Here is a 19690-nt window from a genome sequence, read left to right on the forward strand (position 1 = left end):
CAGGCGTGTGAGGTGCCCTCCTGTAGGTGCAAGTGAGCCCCCATTGTGGGCATTTAAAGATTATAGGGGAGATACCCATCAGTTCATTACGAGACAGAGCAGAGTGGTACATTTTGTAACTGCACAGCTATCACCAGAAGCCTAAGAACAACAAAAGAATTAAGTTATTTCCAGTTCAGAGGATTTGTGATAGTTTCATGGAGAAGATGGTGTCTGTTTGGTACCCTGCAGGATGAGTAGGACTTAGACAGACATGGCGGGGTGAGACATTCCAGGCTGGGGAGAGCCTGTTCAATGGCCCAGGCATGAAAATGGACTTAGTGGATGTTTCTTGAACAAGACATGCCAGTGGAAGGTGTGATTGGGGAGGTGGTTGAATGAAGACTGAACTTGAATTCTCATGGTGAGGAGTCTGGACTGGTAAGAAACATGAGCAGATGACGTGCTGTTGGTATAATGTTCAGTGGTTTCTGTGGACTCTGCCCTCCTGGCTCCTTCCCTCCTCCCATTCTACCTTGCTGGACATGGGTGGAAGGTGCAGGAGGGTCTGGAAGACATTTTAACTGGCTCTTTATGTGGGACTATAGCCTCAGGTCTTTTATTAGTGCTAGCTGGTCAGTCACTTCCTCTCTCATCCCTTTCCAGAGTCACTTACCCAATGAGGCCCCTTAAAGCAGAGACTCAAGCTCTGTCACTAGAGGGTTTCAGACAGTGTGTTTAAAATGCCATCAAAACCCAGACTAAACCCAGTATATTTACCTATACTTGCCATCTGTTTCCCATGGGTTTGGGGTTTGTGAGGACTAATCATTTCTGCTTATGGCGGGATGGACTTGCATCCCTCTGCTCATGTTCTGAGCTGGTAGGCAGGTGTCTTGCCAATGGGTTTCTGCCTTGGGCAAGTTCGCTATGAATTCAATGTGACCAAAGAAATTGACACCAAAACGTTCTTAGGGTGAAAGGGTTATACCCAACTTTATTTCCATGTAGCAGGTCAGTCACTAAAATCCCATTCACTCAGAGCGAGTCTGCATGCAGCAAGCCAGTCTCTGCCTCTGAGCTCCTCTGCCCTCACAGCCGTCCTCTGGGCCTCTCTGCACAGTCGTCCCGCACAACCATCCTCTGGGCCTCTGTCCTCAGCACTACCACCATTCCAGCCTCTGCTCTGCTCTCCTGCAGCCTTGCAGCCGTGCCACCGTGTTGCGCCCAGGGTACTGGGCGTTGCTCTTTATATAGAGTCAACAGCTATGTATTGCCCACAGGTGTGCAGTGAGCTAGTCAACTAGGGCCAGGTGAGAATCTTGGCCACAGGAACTCTCATTTTATTCACAGCAGGCCATCCAGCATCCAAGATGAAGGAACACAGCTCATGCCTCCGTTTCCTTATATGCCACCGTGTTAGAAATGGACCTGAAGAGGCAACTAGTATGGCTTGTTTATACGTCTTCAAGGGTTGGGAACACACTGTTAGCCTGAAAGTCAAGCCCTCCACTAGTTGGCCATAAGCCTTCCTGTCTTTTTCTCAAGCCTTTTTGCCAGCTGAATTTTCAGATAAGATTGGAGAATAATCTTCCTTGTGTTTTATTCAAGGTCCAGTGCCTTCCTTTCACCAACTTCACCAGTCCTGAGTCAGAAAGGGTTAAAAAGAGGTGAAACTCATAAGCAATTTTGTTGTTTGTTTCTCAGATGAAGGACAGGGAACTACCTTTTAGATGAAATAGGCTTTGAATACATTGCATTGAATACAGCTGGGATCGAGGCACTGTGCTAAGTGCTACAACAGCCTTTCCTTTCTGTGGGATTAGCATTCAGTCTGGATGGGGAGACATGCATTACGGACAATATAATGTATGCTGGAGGGTTGTATCAGGTGCTACAGGAAAGGGAGCACTTACTGCCTGTAGCTCAGGGAAGCCCTTTGGGTCAGGAAGCCCCTTAGGGAGCATTTGAGCTGGATCTTCCAAGATGAGGAGCAATTTACCAGGCAGAAAAACAAATGACATGGATCTAAGCAGAGGGAATAGGGTGATTTAAGAGAATTGTAAACAGCTTAGAAAAGAGCATGGTGGGGGATAAAAGAGCATGACTGGAGCAGACGGGGTGTGGTGGGGTACACCATTTTAGGATTTGGATCTGATTTGTAGGCAGTATGGAACCTAACAAAATGGGGACTGTTGTGACAGACTCAATTGTACATTGGGTTGATTCATTCAGAAACTTCATTCTTTCATCAGTATTTGCTCCCTTGGTGGAACTCATATTTTAGTAAAATAGGTAAGTTAGTGTGGATGAAATGAAAGTTCCTGTGGCCAGGCTTCTCACCTGGCCCTGGTTGGCTAGCTCGCTGCACACGTGTGGGCAATATATTGCTATTGACTCTATATAAAGAGCTCCACCCAGTACTCTGGGCATGACACAGTGGCACGGCTGCAAGGCTGTAGGAGAACAGAGCAGAGGCTGGTGTGGTGGCAGCGCCGAGGGCAGAGACCAGCTTGCTGCATGCAGACTCGCTCTGAGTGGATGGGATTTTAGTGATTGACCTGCCACCATGGAAATAAAGTTGGGTATAACCCTTTCACCCCAAGAACATTCTACTGTCATTTCTTTGGTCACACTGAACCCATAGTGAACTTGTCCGGGGCTGAAACCCATTGGCAAGACAGTTAGTTATAGCAGGCCCCCACCATTTGCTCTTGTCAGGATCACCCATGACTTCCACACATGGAATGACCTCTACAACATAGAACTATTTCATACCACAAAGATTTCCCTTTTGCTACCCTTTATAATTACACCCATCCCTCTCACTCTCCCACCTGCCATCCCTAATCTCTGACAACCACTAATTTTTTCTTCAGCTCTCATTTCAAGAATGTTATATAAATGAAATTATAGAGTATGTAACCTTTTGAGGTTGGCTTTTTTCACTCATAATGCCTTTGAGGGCCATCCAAATTGTGTGTACTGATAGTTTTTTCCTTAATAGTTCTGACTGGTATTCCATGGCATGGATATACTATATTTTGTTTGACCATTCACTCATTGAAGGACACTTAGGTTCTCCTAAGTTTTGGACTATTCCAAATAAAGCTGCTGTGAACGTTCATTTTTCGGATTTTGCGTGAATGTTGGTTTTCATTTCTCCGGGATAAACGCCCAAGAATACAATTGCTTTATCATATGGGAAACTCATTCTTAGTTTTAGAAGAAATTGCCAAACCATTTATCAGAGTGGCTGTACCATTTTACATTCCTACTAGCACGATGAGCACAACAGTTGATTTTATGTGTCAGCTTGATTAGGCTGTGGTGCCCAGTTATTTGATCAAACACCAGTCTAGATGTTGATATAAAAATATTGTTTTAGCTGTGATTATAATTTAAATTAGTAGACTTTGAGTAAAGCAGATTACCTTCCATAATATAATCAGTTGAAGGCCTGAAGAGCAAAAACAGGTTTCCTGAAGAAGAAACAATTCTTCAAAACTGTAATACAGAAGCCCTGCCTGAATTTCCTACCTGCTAGGCTGCTGTGCAGATTTAAGGCTTGCAAGCCCCCATAATTGTGTGAGCCAGTTCTTTAAAATCAGTCTCGATCTCCCTCCCTTCCCTGTAGTGATGGTTCTCCTCCTCTTTCTCCCCCCACCCCCTTCCCTGGCTCTTTCATACATACACAAACAACATACATCCATGTCCTATTCTGTTTATTTGGAGAACTCTAATACAATGAGTGACCTAGTTCTTTTGCATCTTCACCACCATTTGGTATTTTCACTATTTTTTATTGCAGCTATTTCATTGTGTAGTGCTATCTCATTGTGATTTTAATTTGCATTTCCATAATGGGTAATGTTGAACATTTTTTAATGTGTTTGTTTGCCATCTGTCTATCCTTTTTGATGAACTGTTCATGTCTTTTGCCCATTTTCTCATTGGATTGCTTTTGTTTTTTTACTGTTGAGTGTTTAGAGTTCTTTATTATAGGTTTTGTCAGATAGGACTCATTTGAAAAATATGTCAAAAGTACCTTATAAATAGTTTTAAGCCTTATTATTAAATAGTATTTGCAAATAACAATGCAAATCTACAGGTATAATTTACACATAATATTATTATTGGTTTTATTTCATCACCTACCTCTCAGAGTGTGTAGTAAGAATATTTCTACCTAGCCTAGTCAGCCATTTTGATAGAACTGAGAATCTCTTGCTTATTCAGTTCTGGGGATGCCTGTTCCTACCATACAGAAAACATACTCTTTGCTGACCCCCTTCCATTAGATTCCTGCAGATGAAGGATAAAATCCAAGACATGAGCCCTTCAGTAAGATCCTGCTGAGTCTCTTTAATTAATAAGATCCTTTAATTTCTTTTATATCAATTAATTTTGAGAAAAAGACTTTTTTAAGGTCAGCATAAGTCTTCCCATTTTACAGCAGATAAAGTTAAGGCCCTGAGAAACTGACTTTATTTAATTTGCAAATTAAGTTTATTTATACTCCCAAGTTTGCAAATATTTTTCCCAGTCTGTAGGTTGTCTTTTTATTCCCTTAACAGTATCTTTCACAGAGCAAACATCTTTAATTGTGGTTTGGTCTAATCTAGTCAGTTTTTTTTCTTTCTTTATGGATTATACTTTTGTTCTCATATCTAAGAACCCTCTACCAAACCCTAGGTCCTGAAGATTTTCTCCTATTTTATTCTAAAAGCTCTTTATTTTCAATTTTTACATTTAAAAATCTATGATCCATTTTGAGCTAGTTTTTATGTAAACTTAGGTATAGATTAAAGTACTTTTTTTTTTTTTTTACGTGCAACTATCCAGTTGCTCCAGCCCTATTTGCTGAAAAGACTATCTTTCCTCCATCTGAGATACAAATGCTTTTGTCCTTTGTCAAAAATCAGTTGGCCGTATTTGTGTAGGGCTACTTCTGCATTCTCTGTTGTACACCATTGGTCAGTGCCCCTGTCCCTGCACCAGTACAACAGTGTTGCTTACTCTAGCTGTATAATAAATCTTGAAATGGTCAGAGTGATTCCTCCTACTTCATTCTTCCTGTACTTTCTTCTAGTTTTTTTTACCTTTTAAACCATTTTTAAGTGTACAATTCAGGAGCATTAATATGCTTATCACCACTGTCTATTACAAAACTTTTTCATCACCTAAATCAGAACCTTGTAACTACTGAGCAGTAATTTCCCACTAACCCTTCCCTAGCCCATGGTAGTCTCTCTTGTATTTTCTGTCCCTATCACTTTGCCTATTCTAGACCCCTCATATTAAGTGGGATCATACAATATTGTCCTTTTGTGTCTGACTTATTTTATTTAATATAATGTTTTCAATGTTAATCCATGTTGCAATATATATAAGAATTTCATTCATTTTTTTTTTTAAAAAACAGACCCAATTTTTTAGGGTATTTTTAGATTCACAGCAAAATTGAGCAAAAGATAGAGATTTCCCACATTCCCTGGCTCCCATAGCACAAACTACATCCTCCACTATTAATATCCTGCACCAGAGTGGTACATTTGTTACAGCTGAACTTACATATCATTATCACCCAAAGTCCATAGTTTATATTAGGGTCCACTCTTATTGGTATGGTCTATGGTTTTTGGCAAATATATAATGATATGTATCCACATGTATACTCAGTGATTCTACTGCCCCCAAAATCATCTGTGCTCCACCTATTCATCCGCCTCCTCACCCCCAACCCCTTGCAACCACTATCATTTTATTGCCTCCATAGTTTTGCCTTTTCCAGGATGTCATAGAGTTGGAATCCTACAGTATGTAACCTTTTCAGATTAGCTTCTTTCACTTAGTAATATACATTTAAGGTTCCTTCATGTCTTTTCATGCCTTGATGTTTCATTTCTTTTTAGCGCTGAATAACGCTAAATTCAAATGTAAGTGTACAATTCAGGAGCATTAATATGCTTATCACCACTGTCTATTACAAAACTTTTTCATCACCTAAATCAGAACCTTGTAACTACTGAGCAGTAATTTCCCACTAACCCTTCCCTAGCCCATGGTAGTCTCTCTTGTATTTTCTGTCCCTATCACTTTGCCTATTCTAGACCCCTCATATTAAGTGGGATCATACAATATTGTCCTTTTGTGTCTGACTTATTTTATTTAATATAATGTCTATTTAATTAATATTATTTAATATAATGTTTATTTAATTAATTCCATTGTCTGGATGTATCACAGCTTATTTATCTGTTCACCTACCAAAGGGCATCTTGGTTGCTTCTAAGTTTTGGCAAATATGAATAAAACTGCTATAAACATTCACATGCAGGTTTTTATGTAGATGTAGGTTTTTAATTCTTCAGAAAATCCCAAGAAGTGAGGTTGCTGGATCATATGGTAAGAATATGTTTAATTTTTTAAGAAAGTGGCAACCTGTCTTCCAAAGTGTCTTCCAAAATGTCTTCCAAAATGGCCATACCATTTTGCATTCCCACTAGCAATAAATGAGCATTCCTTTTGTTGCACATCCTTGCCAGCGTTTGGTGGCATTAGTGTTTTGGATGTGTGTTGATACCTGATGACATGGTGTGGAACATGTTTTCATGTGCTTATTGCCCCCTGTATATCTTCTTGCTTAGGTTCTTTTCTGTTGAAGTGTTTTGCCCAGTTTTTAATTCAGTAGTCTGTTTTTGTTGGGTTTTAAGAGTTCTTTGTATATTTTGAATCTTTTATCACATATGTCTTTAGCAAATATCTTCTCCCTGTCTGTGGTTTATCTTCTCATTCTCTTTATGTCATTCCTATTTAAGGCAGAATAATATTCCACTGTGGATATACACCACATTTTGTTTATCCATTCATCCACTGATGATTGTTTCTACCTTTTGCCTATTGTGAACAATGCTACTGCGAATATGGGTTTACAAATATCTCTTCAAGACACTGCTTTCAGTTCTTTTGGGTATATACTTAGGAGTATAATTGCTGTGACATATTGTTATTCTGTATTTAACTTTTGGAGGAACTACCAAACCTGCCTTGGATCCCTGGAACAAACCTTACTTGGTCACAGTATATATTTATTTTTATATATTGCTGAATTCTATTTGAAATATTTTGTTAAGGATTTCTGCATCTATTCTCATGAGGCATATTAGTAGTGTGTAGTTTTTTCTTCTTTGTCCAGTTTTTGTATTAGGCTAATATTGGCTTCACAAAATGAATTAGGAGTTATCCCCTCCTCTTCTATTTTCTGGAAGAGATTGTTTAGAATTGGCATAACTCTTTCTTAAATATTTGGTGGAATTCTCTAATGAAACCATTTGAACTTGGAGTTCTCCTTTTTGGGAGTCTTAAAATTATAATTTCCTTATTGGTTATGGCTATTAAAATTGTCAGGGTATCATTATAGTGAGAGAAAAGGAAAGTGGAGTTGTGGAGAAAGAGTAATATTTCTTCAGAATCTATTGTCCACACTAACAGAGGAAGACTTAGGTGCCCCTTATTTGAATCGTCTATCTGCCCTCAGGCAGGTCACATACCTAAAAGTTTTAATGGGGAAAATAAACTGCTAGGACTTCAATAAGTGAGTCATCCAAGTGGAAGATACCTGTTGACCAGTTCTGTGAGCCCTGTAGTGTTCCTAATCATTAAAACACTGCATTTGCTCTCTTGCCTTTGATAGCTGTAGTGGATGCTGTCACCATGGTGTTTTTACAAATGGGGTCCTTTAAGACCTGACTGGTGAGCAGAAAGGAGGCCTGGAGACACTACAAGAGCCCAGTCAGACCTGATGCCACCTTTAGTTATATATAGCCCATCTACAGAGGCTGGGAAGCAAAGTTCCCCTTTTCTGAATTCCCCCAAGGCTGTCTCTGGACTGTAGTGCTCAGAATTCTGGCTCTTAATGGCAAAACTAGCTTCATCAAGACTAATTATTTATGGCTCATCTAGTCAATATAGAGAAATAACAGTTGATGATGGTCCTTGGGGAGTAAAATGTTGCCAAGACTTTTCCTGCATGGTCCACGCCCTCCTCCCACTGCAGACTGGTCTATCATTCATGGAGGCTGGTGGAGCATCTGGTGACTCCTTGCTACCCTGGAGGGATTGTCCCTTTTCCTTCTTTCTCATTTGAACAGCCATAAGGAAGGGCTTTGCTCTTATGTTGTATAGTATGGTTGAAATGAACAAAGAAGATCCCACAAGAAGGTCAGGGGCTCTGGGCAGAGCTGACATAACATGGGGTCTATAGCTAGTCATATGTTTTTGAAAGGTTGTCAGTGGCATGTGTTGGAGCTGTGTTTTCTGTTACCCTTCAAATAACCTAAGATGGTTAATTAATAGATCATCATCATAATATTATAAATGATAGTTAATATAGTGTTTTAATGTTAATATATAGGTAATAGCTATATCTATATAATTACATGGAAATAAATACTTAGTTAATAGTGAATGATAATAATAGATTGTTGTTGTAATAGCCCTTAAGTATATGGTTACTTAAAGATTTTCTGTACCTATTTATATATGTGAGAAAAATTTGAAGGAAATGACTAGAACATCACAGTGCCTTCTGTTCAGTTGTCAATATCCTTTTGTAAATTTAACCAAGAGAACCTTTAGTCCATTTTGACTGTAACCTTTAGTGAAACTGCCATCTTTTCTATGGGGTTAATTTAATTAATTTTCACATGAAATTGCTGATTTTCTGGGCTGCTGTTGAGGATAGAGTTGGTATTTTAATTTCAATGCCTATTTACGGAGCTATTTAGAAGGTGTACAAGGCCCTTATTACCCTCGAGGATTTTAAGTCCACTGGAGTGGGTAAAAACAGACAAGTACAACACTTGAGACTGAGGCTTCACATCTCAAGCATGAAATAGCCCTACTTGTCTAAGATCTGAAAAATATTTGGGTTGAGGGTGGAGAGCTGGGCAGAGCTGACTTTGTGCTTGGCGGCTGCTGAATGAGGTGGAGGATTGGTTGATACCTGTGGTAGGAAGGCAGATGCTTCAAGGCATTCTCCATGCAGTCCACTCCTTACATTTCTGATGGACAAGGCTGCATTATCTGCAGAGACTAATTAGCCTTTAAACTCATTGGTGGGTGCAGGTGAAGAAAGAGAATAATTGTGTAACTGTAGTTAAGAAACTGAAGTTTTGTTTTTAAAAAAGGGCCCATTGATGGTAGCATGCCCATAAGGGCCATTAATGATGCCAGTGTGAATGCTTCTATTTCATGCTTAGGTCATTTTATCTTTAAAAGGAGCCAGCATTTTGTACAGGACACTGCTTATCTCAGTATTGAATTCCACAAAGCACAGACAGTTCATACTAGTTCGACAGGGGGAGTGTGTGAACACCAGCAGGAAATCAGGTGTGATACAGGCTGGATGTGGGGGGCAGGAGGTAGGGGGGATCTTAGATAAGTAGTCAGCATGTCCTTTCTGGAGACCATGTTCATGCTCCTTTTCATAATTTTTGTTCCCTGTGACTCCAGAGCAGAGGTCAGCAAACCTTTTCTGTAAAGGGGCAAATAGTAATATTTTTTATTGACTTTGCAGGCCATTGGTCACTGTCACATATACTCAGCTTGCCATTTTATGGGCATGTCTCTGTTTCAATAAAACTGTATATATGGACACTGGAACTTGGATTTCATATAATTTTCACGTCATGAAATATTAGTCTTTTGATTTTTTTTTCTAGCCATATAAAAATGTAGAATTATACTTAGCTCATGAACTGCACAAAAACAGGAGGCAGGCCAGGTTTTGGTCCATTGATGACATAGTTTGCTGACTCCTCTGAAGATGTTAAAAATTAACTTATATAGTGTTCTAAATTTGAGGGCTGTTTACTTATTTATCACATGGTTATATAGCACTTAGTATGTGCCATGCACTATTATAAATACTTTATAGATGTGAGCTAATTTTATCCTTACAATAATCCCATGAGTGTGATACTGTTTACCCCATTTTGCAGATGTGTGAATTGAGGCACACAGTGGTTACCTGGGTCACACAGGTATTAAACAACAGAACTTCAGAATACCTATTTATAGTTACCATGATATGCAGCCTCTTTTGAAGAATTTATTGTTACTGGCTTTCAAGCCTAAAGGAATTTTAGAAATGAATCCATCCCTACTACATCTCCATGTTGTAGACTCATTTGTACACCCCAGCTTCATACCCTTTCTCATTGAAATTTGTGTCTCAGTAAAATTATGGGTAACTACTTAACCTGCACTTTCAGCATCTCATATGACTGCCTAAAAGCTTAGTCTTAAACCCCACTGATCCCAAGGGTAATCTGTCTGCATAGGCCACAAACTTAACTCTTCACTTATTGTTTTATTAATGTTCATTGTGAGCTCCTTGAAAGTGGGAGAAATAGTATTAAAATGTTTTCCATCAAAGAGAAATCTATTCTGGGCGTATCTTTTGATTTCTTGGGAACACTTATCTCAGATTACTCCCAACTCAGATTTTGCCCTGATGCTTAACCTGCTTGAATAAGCAGCTGGTTGAATCTTGAGCCCCTGCCTGCCTGTGATAGGAAACAGAATTTGTGGTGTCATGCTACAGTATCCTTGCTGATCCAAAGATACCAGTAGTGCAGGGCTGGGAATGGAAAGTTTCCCAGTCTTTCCAAGGAAGAAAATGGGAAGCTGTATGTGAGTGAGTGAGTGAGTGAGTGTGTGTGTGTGTGTGTGTGTGTGTGTGTGTGTTAAAGCAAGTCAGAACTTAGGTAGACACTGAGATGCTCAGGATCTCTGGTACAGAGGTTCCTGTGCCACAGGGATTCTGCAGAATTACTGCAAGGGACCCTCAAATCCACATGTGCACCAATCTGTAGGCCAGATAAATGATCTTTTTTACATGTATATATACTTGTCAAATGTATGTGGATATACTGTCATGATAAAAAAAAAGCTTTATTGAATTTATGTTAAGCTACTGTTTTAACACAACTACCTATTGAGAAACCTGATGCAATTAAAGCTTCTTATTTACAGATAAAGAAACTGAGGCTCATGGGTAAAGGAAAGATATTCTCCTGGGTCATAAAGAAAGGGAGCAGCTGGCCTGAAAGCTGACATAGTTTGTTTGTACCATATGACTTGTGCTCTGTCTCCCCTAGGGTGGGCACAGATAAAGTGATTGGCAAGTATTTTGACCTTTAATGCTGTGCTGTATTTCTTAAATATTGTCTAATGGAGTGATTGATTGCAGTAATGTTTACCAGTATTTATAGTGCTTCTCTTGAGAATCTCAAATTTTTTTTACAATATTCCTCACCATACCTCCAGAAGTAGTATAGTAGTCTGTATTTCAACATGGAAACTTGAAGCATGCTAAAATTGGACAACTTCTTATGTCTGTTGTAGAGCTGACTCTAAACTCAAGAGTTTTAATCTCTGGACCAGGGTTCTGTTCACCAGATCAAACTTGTGAGGATTTTAGTCATTTATATCTTAGTTGTCTAAGGCTGTTGCTGTCAGCTGAGTGCAACAAAAACTTCTTTTTAATTCTGCTGATTGCCTGACACTTGCTAGGTCTTCTCACATAAATCATGTATTACTTAATTTAATAAAACCAATATTGCAATTCTGAGGCCCCTCTTAGAAAAAGCTTAGTAGCTTCAATCTGTTCCAAAGCCTATCCATTCAGCCATTCATTCATCTGTTTGCCATCGTGGAGCATCTTTGTCAGGTTTGCCATGTGCCCTTGAGTCATGACCAAGCTGGGACATATCAGCACAGATCCACCCCTCCACGCAAGACCCAGGATTTGGCAGCAACAGTAGGTTGGTCTGCACAGGACACTTCCCCCCACCGAAACTTAAGGAATTTGGAGTGACCCTGGTGATTTGATCAAATGGCATTCATATCAGCTGTTCTCATAACACCTTTATATTTGATCTTCTTGAAAACTCTAGAGAAGTCAGATGAATAGGAGTACTCTCATTTTATAAGTTGGGGAGCCAGACTTGTCAGATGTAGTAACTTAGCTGTTGAGGGCCTCTAACCTCAGTGTTTATGCCACACTGCCTGCCTGCTGGCGTTGTGCACCACCACTGCTCCTATACTCTTTTCTGCCTCCAGACATCTCCCTGCTTCTTTTCTCATTTCCTTTCTTCCTTTCTGTACTTTCCTTCTCTGTCTCCTTTGCAGGTGCATTCTCTACTAGGTGATCATTCGATGTTGAAGTTGCTCCAGGCTGTTTTACACCCATTTCCCACTCTGAGCTCCCCTTGTGAGAACCCTCCTAGTGATCTCTTCCTTGTCTCTACAATGATGACACCAGAAGGCATCAGTTGAGCCTAGACTTACCTTTTTGTGTTTCAGACTTATCTGTTGACTTCCTATGTAGTACCTCTGGATGTCTTGCAGGTACTCCATGTCAACTCATCCAAAACTGGACTGTTTTCTACCTCCAACCTGGCCCTTCCTTCTCTGTCATTTCTGATCTAAGTGAATGGCACTTCCTGTTCATGCTATACTTGAATAAAGTGGCCTTATCAACTTGGAGATCCTTCCTTAGTACTGTTCCTGGTTTCCTAACACTATTAAAGTTAGATGTAGAATTCCTGAGCGCCCTGTCTACTTATCCAGCTTTGTATCACATCACTTTTCATATATGTACTTGAATCGTGTAGGCCACTTTGATTTTTAACATATATGAAAGAAGTAGCATCTTCATTATTTTTGAAACCAACAATAATGGTTTTAAATATATTGGTTGCAACACATGTGCATGTAAGTTACCCATTGACTTTTAGAACACAATCTGCCTCCCCTTCATGTAACTCCACTAGTTCTTTTAATTTTCCAAACAAAACTATTGACAGGTATTAAAGTTACAGGGACCTAATAAGAAAAACAATATGGAGGAACCCTATAGGCAAGCAGGAATGCTTCAGTCTATCTCTAGATCATATCATACTGAGCCCCTGCTCAGGAAGAGGCGCTGTATCTACTCTGTAGAAGCCAGGTGACATGAGGGCTGAGTCTCTGCTGCACCTTTAGTGGAAGTGATATGGGCTAATTTGATTTATTTTTTTTTCTTAGAAGCAAATCTAGTAGTGGTGTGTGTACCTAGGAAGTCCTGTGATTGCCCCTAATTTGCTTTGCAGGTCGTAGTCGTATATCATTCCACAGTGGTTAAGTGGTTGGTGCTGATACATGCACTTAATGAGTGTTAGTTTAAGCACAGGCACTAGGTGTGTGTTGTGTACACAAGAGACCTTGTGTGCTGATCCAGCCTAGGCAGCTTCCTCATGTGTTCGTGAGTTTAGGTCTTTCAGTTCAGTGTTTCATTACACCATAGATTCATTTCTTTCCTTCTGTCCTATCCTGGACTTTGAACCTGGCTCTTCCCAATACTTTAAATGTACTCTCTGATTCCATTGTGTTGGTAATATTTTACGATTATTGTACACACTGATTTACAGGTGGGCAGGGCAAAATCTGATTAAAGATAAGGATGTATTCCATATAGCCTAAACTTTTCTGACTGACCAGTTCTTACTGGGTTTTTTTCTTAATTCTGTTGCACTAGTTCACATTCCTTTGCCACCTAAGAGACTGGGAAGAAGCGAGATCTGAAGTAACAGAATGTAATTGAAGATCAGTGGAGAAAGTGGGCCTGTGTAGGTCAAGATGTTAAAATAGGGAACACTTGTCTTCCTATAGAAGACATAGTTTACAATATTAGGTTTAGCAGTAAAAGAATATTTTGATTTCCCATTTGCTTTATCTCTTTTTAAAATGAACTCTTTATTTTGAGATAATTGTAGATTCGCATGCAGTTATAAGAAGTAACAGTGAGACCCCATGTACCCCTTGCCCAGTTTACCCTTGTGGTAGTATCTTGCAGAACTATAGTATATATCACAACTAAGATATCGACGTTTATACAATCTTACTCAGATTTCCCGTTTTACTCTTATTCATTTGTATGTATGTGTGTATTTAATTCTGTATAATTTTATTGTGTGTGTAGGGTTTTTATTTTTAATTTAAAAAATTTCTCAACTATATGAGAGGTTGAGCTGGGAGGAAGTGTGTTATTTTCTGGGTCCCTCTCTAACTCCACTGGTAAACAACTCAAGCATAATTCCTCTTTCACATAATAGCCACTTAGCTTTTGGGCAAGTTACTTTTAAATCTTGTTTCCTCTTCTGTAAAATGGAATTCACAGCAGCTACTCAATGCAGAGGGTTGCTATGAGGATTGAAATGAAAAAAATTGCATGCTGAGTACTTAGCAAAAGGAGGTCTAAAGTGGTATTTTTTAACTGCGATTACAAATATGGGTATTTGGGTTTTTTAAAGTTTTTCACAAAAGTGTAGTATCTCAAATTGTAGAACTGGATGGTCCCTTAATTTTTTTTAAGGTATCATTGATATACACTCTTACGAAAGTTTCACAAGAAAAACAATGTGGTCATTACATTCACCCTTATTATCGAGTCCTCCCCATACCCCATTGCACTCACTGTCCATCAGTGTAGTAAGATGCCACAGAGTCTCTATTTGTCTTCTCTGAGCTACACTGTCTTCCCCATGACCCCACACACACCATGTGCACCAATTATGATACCCCACAATCCCCTTCTCCCTCCCTCCCCACCCACCTTCCCCCACCCCTCCCTTTTGGTAACCACTGGTCCCTTCTTGGAGTCTGTGAGTTGGCTGCTATTTTGTTCCTTCAGTTTTGCTTCGTTGTTATACTCCACAATGAGGGAAATCATTTGGTATTTGTCTTTCTCTTACTGACTTATTTCACAGAGCACAATACCCTCTAGCTCCATCCATGTTGTTGCAAATGGTAGGATTTGTTTCTTTCTTACGGCTGAATAGTATTCCATTGTGTATATGTACCACATCTTCTTTATCCATTCATCTACTGATGGACACTTAGGTTGCTTCCATTTCTTGGCTATTGTAAATAGTGCTGTGATAAACATAGGGGTGCATATATCTTTTTGAATCTGAGAACTTGTTTTCTTTAGGTAAATTCCTAGGAGTAGAGTTCCCAGGTCAAATGGTATTTCTATTTTTAGTTTTTTGAGGAACCTCCATATTGTTTTCCACAGTGGTTGAACTAGCTTTCATTCCCACCAGCAGTGTAGGAGGGTTCCCCTTTCTCCCCATCCTCGCCAACATTTATTGTCCCTAGTCTTTTCAATGTTGGCCATCCTAACTGGTGTGAGGTGATATTTTGGTTTTAATTTGCATTTCCTTATAATTAGCAATATGGAGCATCTTATCATGTGCCTGTTGGCCATCTGAATTTCTTCTTTGGAGAAGTGTCTGTTCATATCCTCTACCCGTTTTTTAATAGGGTTATTTGCTTTTTGGGTGTTGAGGTGTGTGAGTTCTTTATATATTTTGGATGTTAACCCCTTGTCAGATATGTCATTTACAAATATATTCTCCCATACTGTAGGATGCCTTTTTGTTCTGCTGATGGTGTCCCCCTTAATAGTTTTAAAACCAGTGAAAGACTCCCCTAAACATTATTAGGTAACAGGCTTTTATTCTTTATGATAAACTAAAGTGAGACTTCCTGTAACTTCTAGATCTGCCCTCATCCATGTGATGGCCTTTCTAGGATTTCAGGACAACTATTGTGTCCCCCCTGAATTATCTTTTCCAAACTATCCTTTAGCCATTCCTCATGTAAAAAACAAAATTCATCCATATAATTTGCTTTATTCAACAATTCATGAATCTGGCAGCATCCCATCTAGCAAGTAGAGGGATTCTCTGAGGAATTATACAAAATGGAAGGTTTTTATAGGAGGGAGAGTAGGGCAAGAACTAATTAGCAAAAGAAAAGGGATTGTTTCAGGCAAGGTCACTTTCCCTTAGTGGGAAGAATAGGGTAGCTGGTCTTATGATGCAGATTACCTCCCCAGGGCTGATGAGGAAATTTCATCTTGACTATTAAAAGGCCACATTCCTGCGATAGGTTGAAACTGTAATTAAATCTTAGTTGCGGAGAGCAAGTGATTCAATTCTGGGCTTATTTTTCTTTTTTTAACACTCATAAGATGTAGCTTTTAGACCCTTTCCCATCTTGGTCTCCTTTTTCTAGATAAAGACAGATTTGTTCTTAACAGAACACAGAATTCAGATATAATCTGGCTGGCATAATTCCAAGATAGACCTGCCTTCTCTTTAGCTGAGCTTTTTGGGAAACCAGGTCACCCAGTTCATACACATACAGCTTGTTCTTTTGTCTTCTTTTTACTTTCTAGATGAAAAATAAATGCATAGCAGTTTAACACAGGAAATAAACACTTATTTTAATCACCATTCCCTCCCGTAATCCCATTAAAGTTACAGTAAAAAGGAGAAAAAAGATCAGCAAATGAGAGATCAATGGAGCCACTCAGTGTATCTGATGAATATAGTGGGTCAGAGGAACTGAAAGTGCCTGCTAAGGGGAGAAACTAAGAAGAAAGAGGATTTATAATGCAGAACCCTGGAATAGCTCCAGTTTTAGAGAAACCAAAACTCAGAACAGGAAGATTAGTTGAAAGTCTGTGTGAAAGCAAGCAAATGTCTACAACTCCTCCCCAACTCTCTCAGGAGACAGAAGTTTTAGTCTTAGATATTGAATCAAAGACACACCAAACATAGAAGGGCTGGAATATGGAACAAAACTGAAAATAAGGGCTTGAATACAAAATTCTAGATAATGAATGGTTAGGGCCAGCCCACTCTCTCACTCAGTTTCCAGAATATCTGTAGCAGGCATTGCCATGCAAGAGATCAGAAGAACCTTCCCTGGTAAAATTTTCCCCAGAGAGAAAGTCCTAAAGATACTACCTCTTGGAGTCCCCAATAAAATGGCAGATTCTTGCCTGATTACTCTAATATGAAGTCCACAAGTTGACAGACCTAGCCTCCATACACAGAGCTTTCAAACAGTTTCTGGAAGTGTGAGCAGATAGCCAAGTGTAAGGAGACATATAAAGATAGCCTCTAACATAAGAAACAGATACCAGAACAAATGTGGGAGAAAAGAACTCAGAGGGAACAGAGCAGGGAGAAGGAGGAGATTTAACTATAATATCTTTTTTCTTTTCACTTTTTTTAAACTATAATGTCTTGAGAGAGATCAGAGAAACATTGCATTCATGAAAGATGAAAAAATTATTTAAAAGGAGAAAAAGGGAACCTTTAGAAAACAAGAAAGACCACTTGGAAATTAAAGTATGATAGTATAAAAAGTTACAAAGTAGAAATATTGAAAGATATAGTTGAAGAAAATTCCTGGAAGATAGACAAATCAAAGAGATGAAAAATAGAGAACAGATTTAAAAAAATTAGAAGATTATTACAAGAGGCCCAACACCCAACTAATGGAAATTGAGAAAGAGAAAAAATAGATGCTAGAGAGGAGGAAATTATCAAAGAAATGGTATGAAAAGATCTTCCCAGAATGAAAATAATGTCCATAGGTTGATAAGCACAATGAATGAAAGAAAACAACACTAAGTCACAGCTCTGAGATTTCAGAACTCTAAAAGTAAAGAAAAAGTCCTAAAAACTCCTAGAGAGAGGAGTGACACACTCAAAGTTAGTATTAAAAAATGGCATTAGTTTTTTATAAAGCAACAAACTAGAATAGCTAAACAATACCTTCAAAATTCTGACAAAAAATTCCAACTTAGAATTTTATAGCCAGCTAAACTATCACCTACACTTAAGGATAATGAAGACATTTTCAGACAGATTATACATATGTGCTATGATACTGTGATATAATAAGAAATGTGTGTTTTGTCTTTGTTCTTAGTTCCTATCACAGAGCACCTAAACCTTGTAATTTCCTGAGTTGTAGGAGTGATAAGAGCATTTGTTGTTATATTTGGTCTCTGTTCGCAGTACCTGACATAGAATTTCTAAAACCCTTGGTATTTTCTGAGTGATAGGGGTGAGAGGAGTAATCAGTGATATCTTGAGCTTATGCTAATGAGACAACTTTTTGTGGGCCCCTCGATAGCTTCAGGATGGGGATGGTTGCCAAAGGAACCAACCACGTGATTAGAGGGTTGGACCTTTCATCCAAACCCTCTAATCAATTGAATCAATTACCAGTGACCAATGATGTAATCAATTGTGCCTTGCAGTGGAACCTCCAAAGAAACCCTGAGCAGTGGGATTTGGAAAGCTTCCAGGTTGGAGAATGTATCTTCATGCTGGAAGGGTGGCATACCCTAATTCCATGGATTTATAAGCTTCTTTGCTTGGGACTTTTCCAGACCTTGCCCTGTGTACCTCTTAAGCTGTTTTTTTTTTTTAATATCTTTATAGCATCCTTTATAATAAACCATTAATAGTAAGTGAACTGTTTCCCCTGACCAGAGGAGGGGGTTGTGGAGAACCTCCCCACCCTCAGCTTTGTAAGCTGATTCATCAAAAGTATAAGTGGCCTAGATTGGCATTTCAAGCAGGGGCAGTCTTCTGGGACTAAACCCTTAACCAGTGGGGTATGCACTATCTCTAGATAGTTAAGGTCAGACTTAAATTAAATGTGGGACACCAGTTTGTGTCTGGAGAGTTGGGGAATTAGTTGGTGTGAGAAAAAAAACCTACATATTTTATCAGAAGTGCTATGAGTAAAAACAATTTATAGTACACTCTTTTTTAGAAAGCTCTACTGGAAGACACTTTTCACCAGACACAGAAATAAATAAGAAAGAGGAGTAAACGGGATCCAAGAAATAGGGATTCCAATATAGATGAAGTGAAACAAATTTCCAGAAGGACAGAGATCCAGTAGGAATGTCTCAAGAACAAACTGATAGGGTACAAGATTGAACATATTATTAAGAGTTTTATACTCTTATTATTTCCAGGGAAATTTTTAATTATGCAAACAGGAAATGTAATCATAGCATACATTATGGTTGGCTACACATAATATTTGTATATATCTAATAATGCAACTCTTAACCAAAATTTGACATAATCATATTGGAAAGAGAGAGAGGATAAATAGAGTGGTATATGAGGAGAGTGTCCAAATGAAATCCTAATTTTCCATCATAACTATTATATTACCTAGTTACATTTTACCTTTTGCTGTCTAACAAATTACCCCAAAACTCAGGGACTTAAAATAATAAATATTTATCTCTCATTTCTGTCGGTCAGGAATTAAGAAGCAGCTTGGGGATTTCTCATGAGGTTGCAGTCCACTGTCACCTTGGGCTGCAGTCATCTGAAAGCTTCACTGGGGCTAGAGGATCTTCTTCCAAGCTCACGCAGGTAGCTGTAGAAGAAGGCCTTGGTTCCTCTTCATGTGAACCTCTCCTCAGGATGTATTGATACCTGGCTTCCCCAAGAGCAAGTGATCCACGAGAGACAATCAGAGGAATTTGTAGTGCCTCTTATGACCTAACCTTGAATGTGATATGCCATCATCACTTCTGCTATATTCTGTCAGTCACACAGACCAACCCTGAGACATTGTGGGAGGTGACTGCACAGGTGTGTGAATACTAGGAGGCAGGGATCACTGGGGGCTATCTCCAGACTGACTACCAAGTCACAACTGAAAGTGAAAGTTTAAGAAGTAGTACTATAGGCATATTACTTAGAAAGGTGGAGATAAACACCAAAAGAAAGAGGTCACCCTTGGGAGCAGGAATAAGGGAACCAAAAAC

The 19690-nt window shown here is 39.0% G+C and overlaps 1 protein-coding gene across 5 annotated transcripts in view; it reads left to right on the forward strand.

Annotated features, from left to right (window-relative positions):
* The window catches only part of KLHL18 (kelch like family member 18), a 61788-nt gene that overhangs the window by 10715 nt on the left and 31383 nt on the right, over positions 1-19690 (forward strand). For 2 of the 5 annotated variants that reach the window (XM_036877206.2, XM_036877208.2), the window contains exon 2: positions 19179-19292. The exons of the other annotated variants lie outside the window; for them this stretch is intronic. In XM_036877206.2, the coding sequence (XP_036733101.2) occupies positions 19179-19292 (114 nt within the window). The remainder of the gene's footprint in view (positions 1-19178; positions 19293-19690) is intronic. 5 annotated transcript variants of the gene reach the window in all.

The sequence above is a fragment of the Manis pentadactyla genome, chromosome 1 (genome assembly GCF_030020395.1).
Source record: "Manis pentadactyla isolate mManPen7 chromosome 1, mManPen7.hap1, whole genome shotgun sequence".
NCBI lineage: Eukaryota > Metazoa > Chordata > Mammalia > Pholidota > Manidae > Manis > Manis pentadactyla.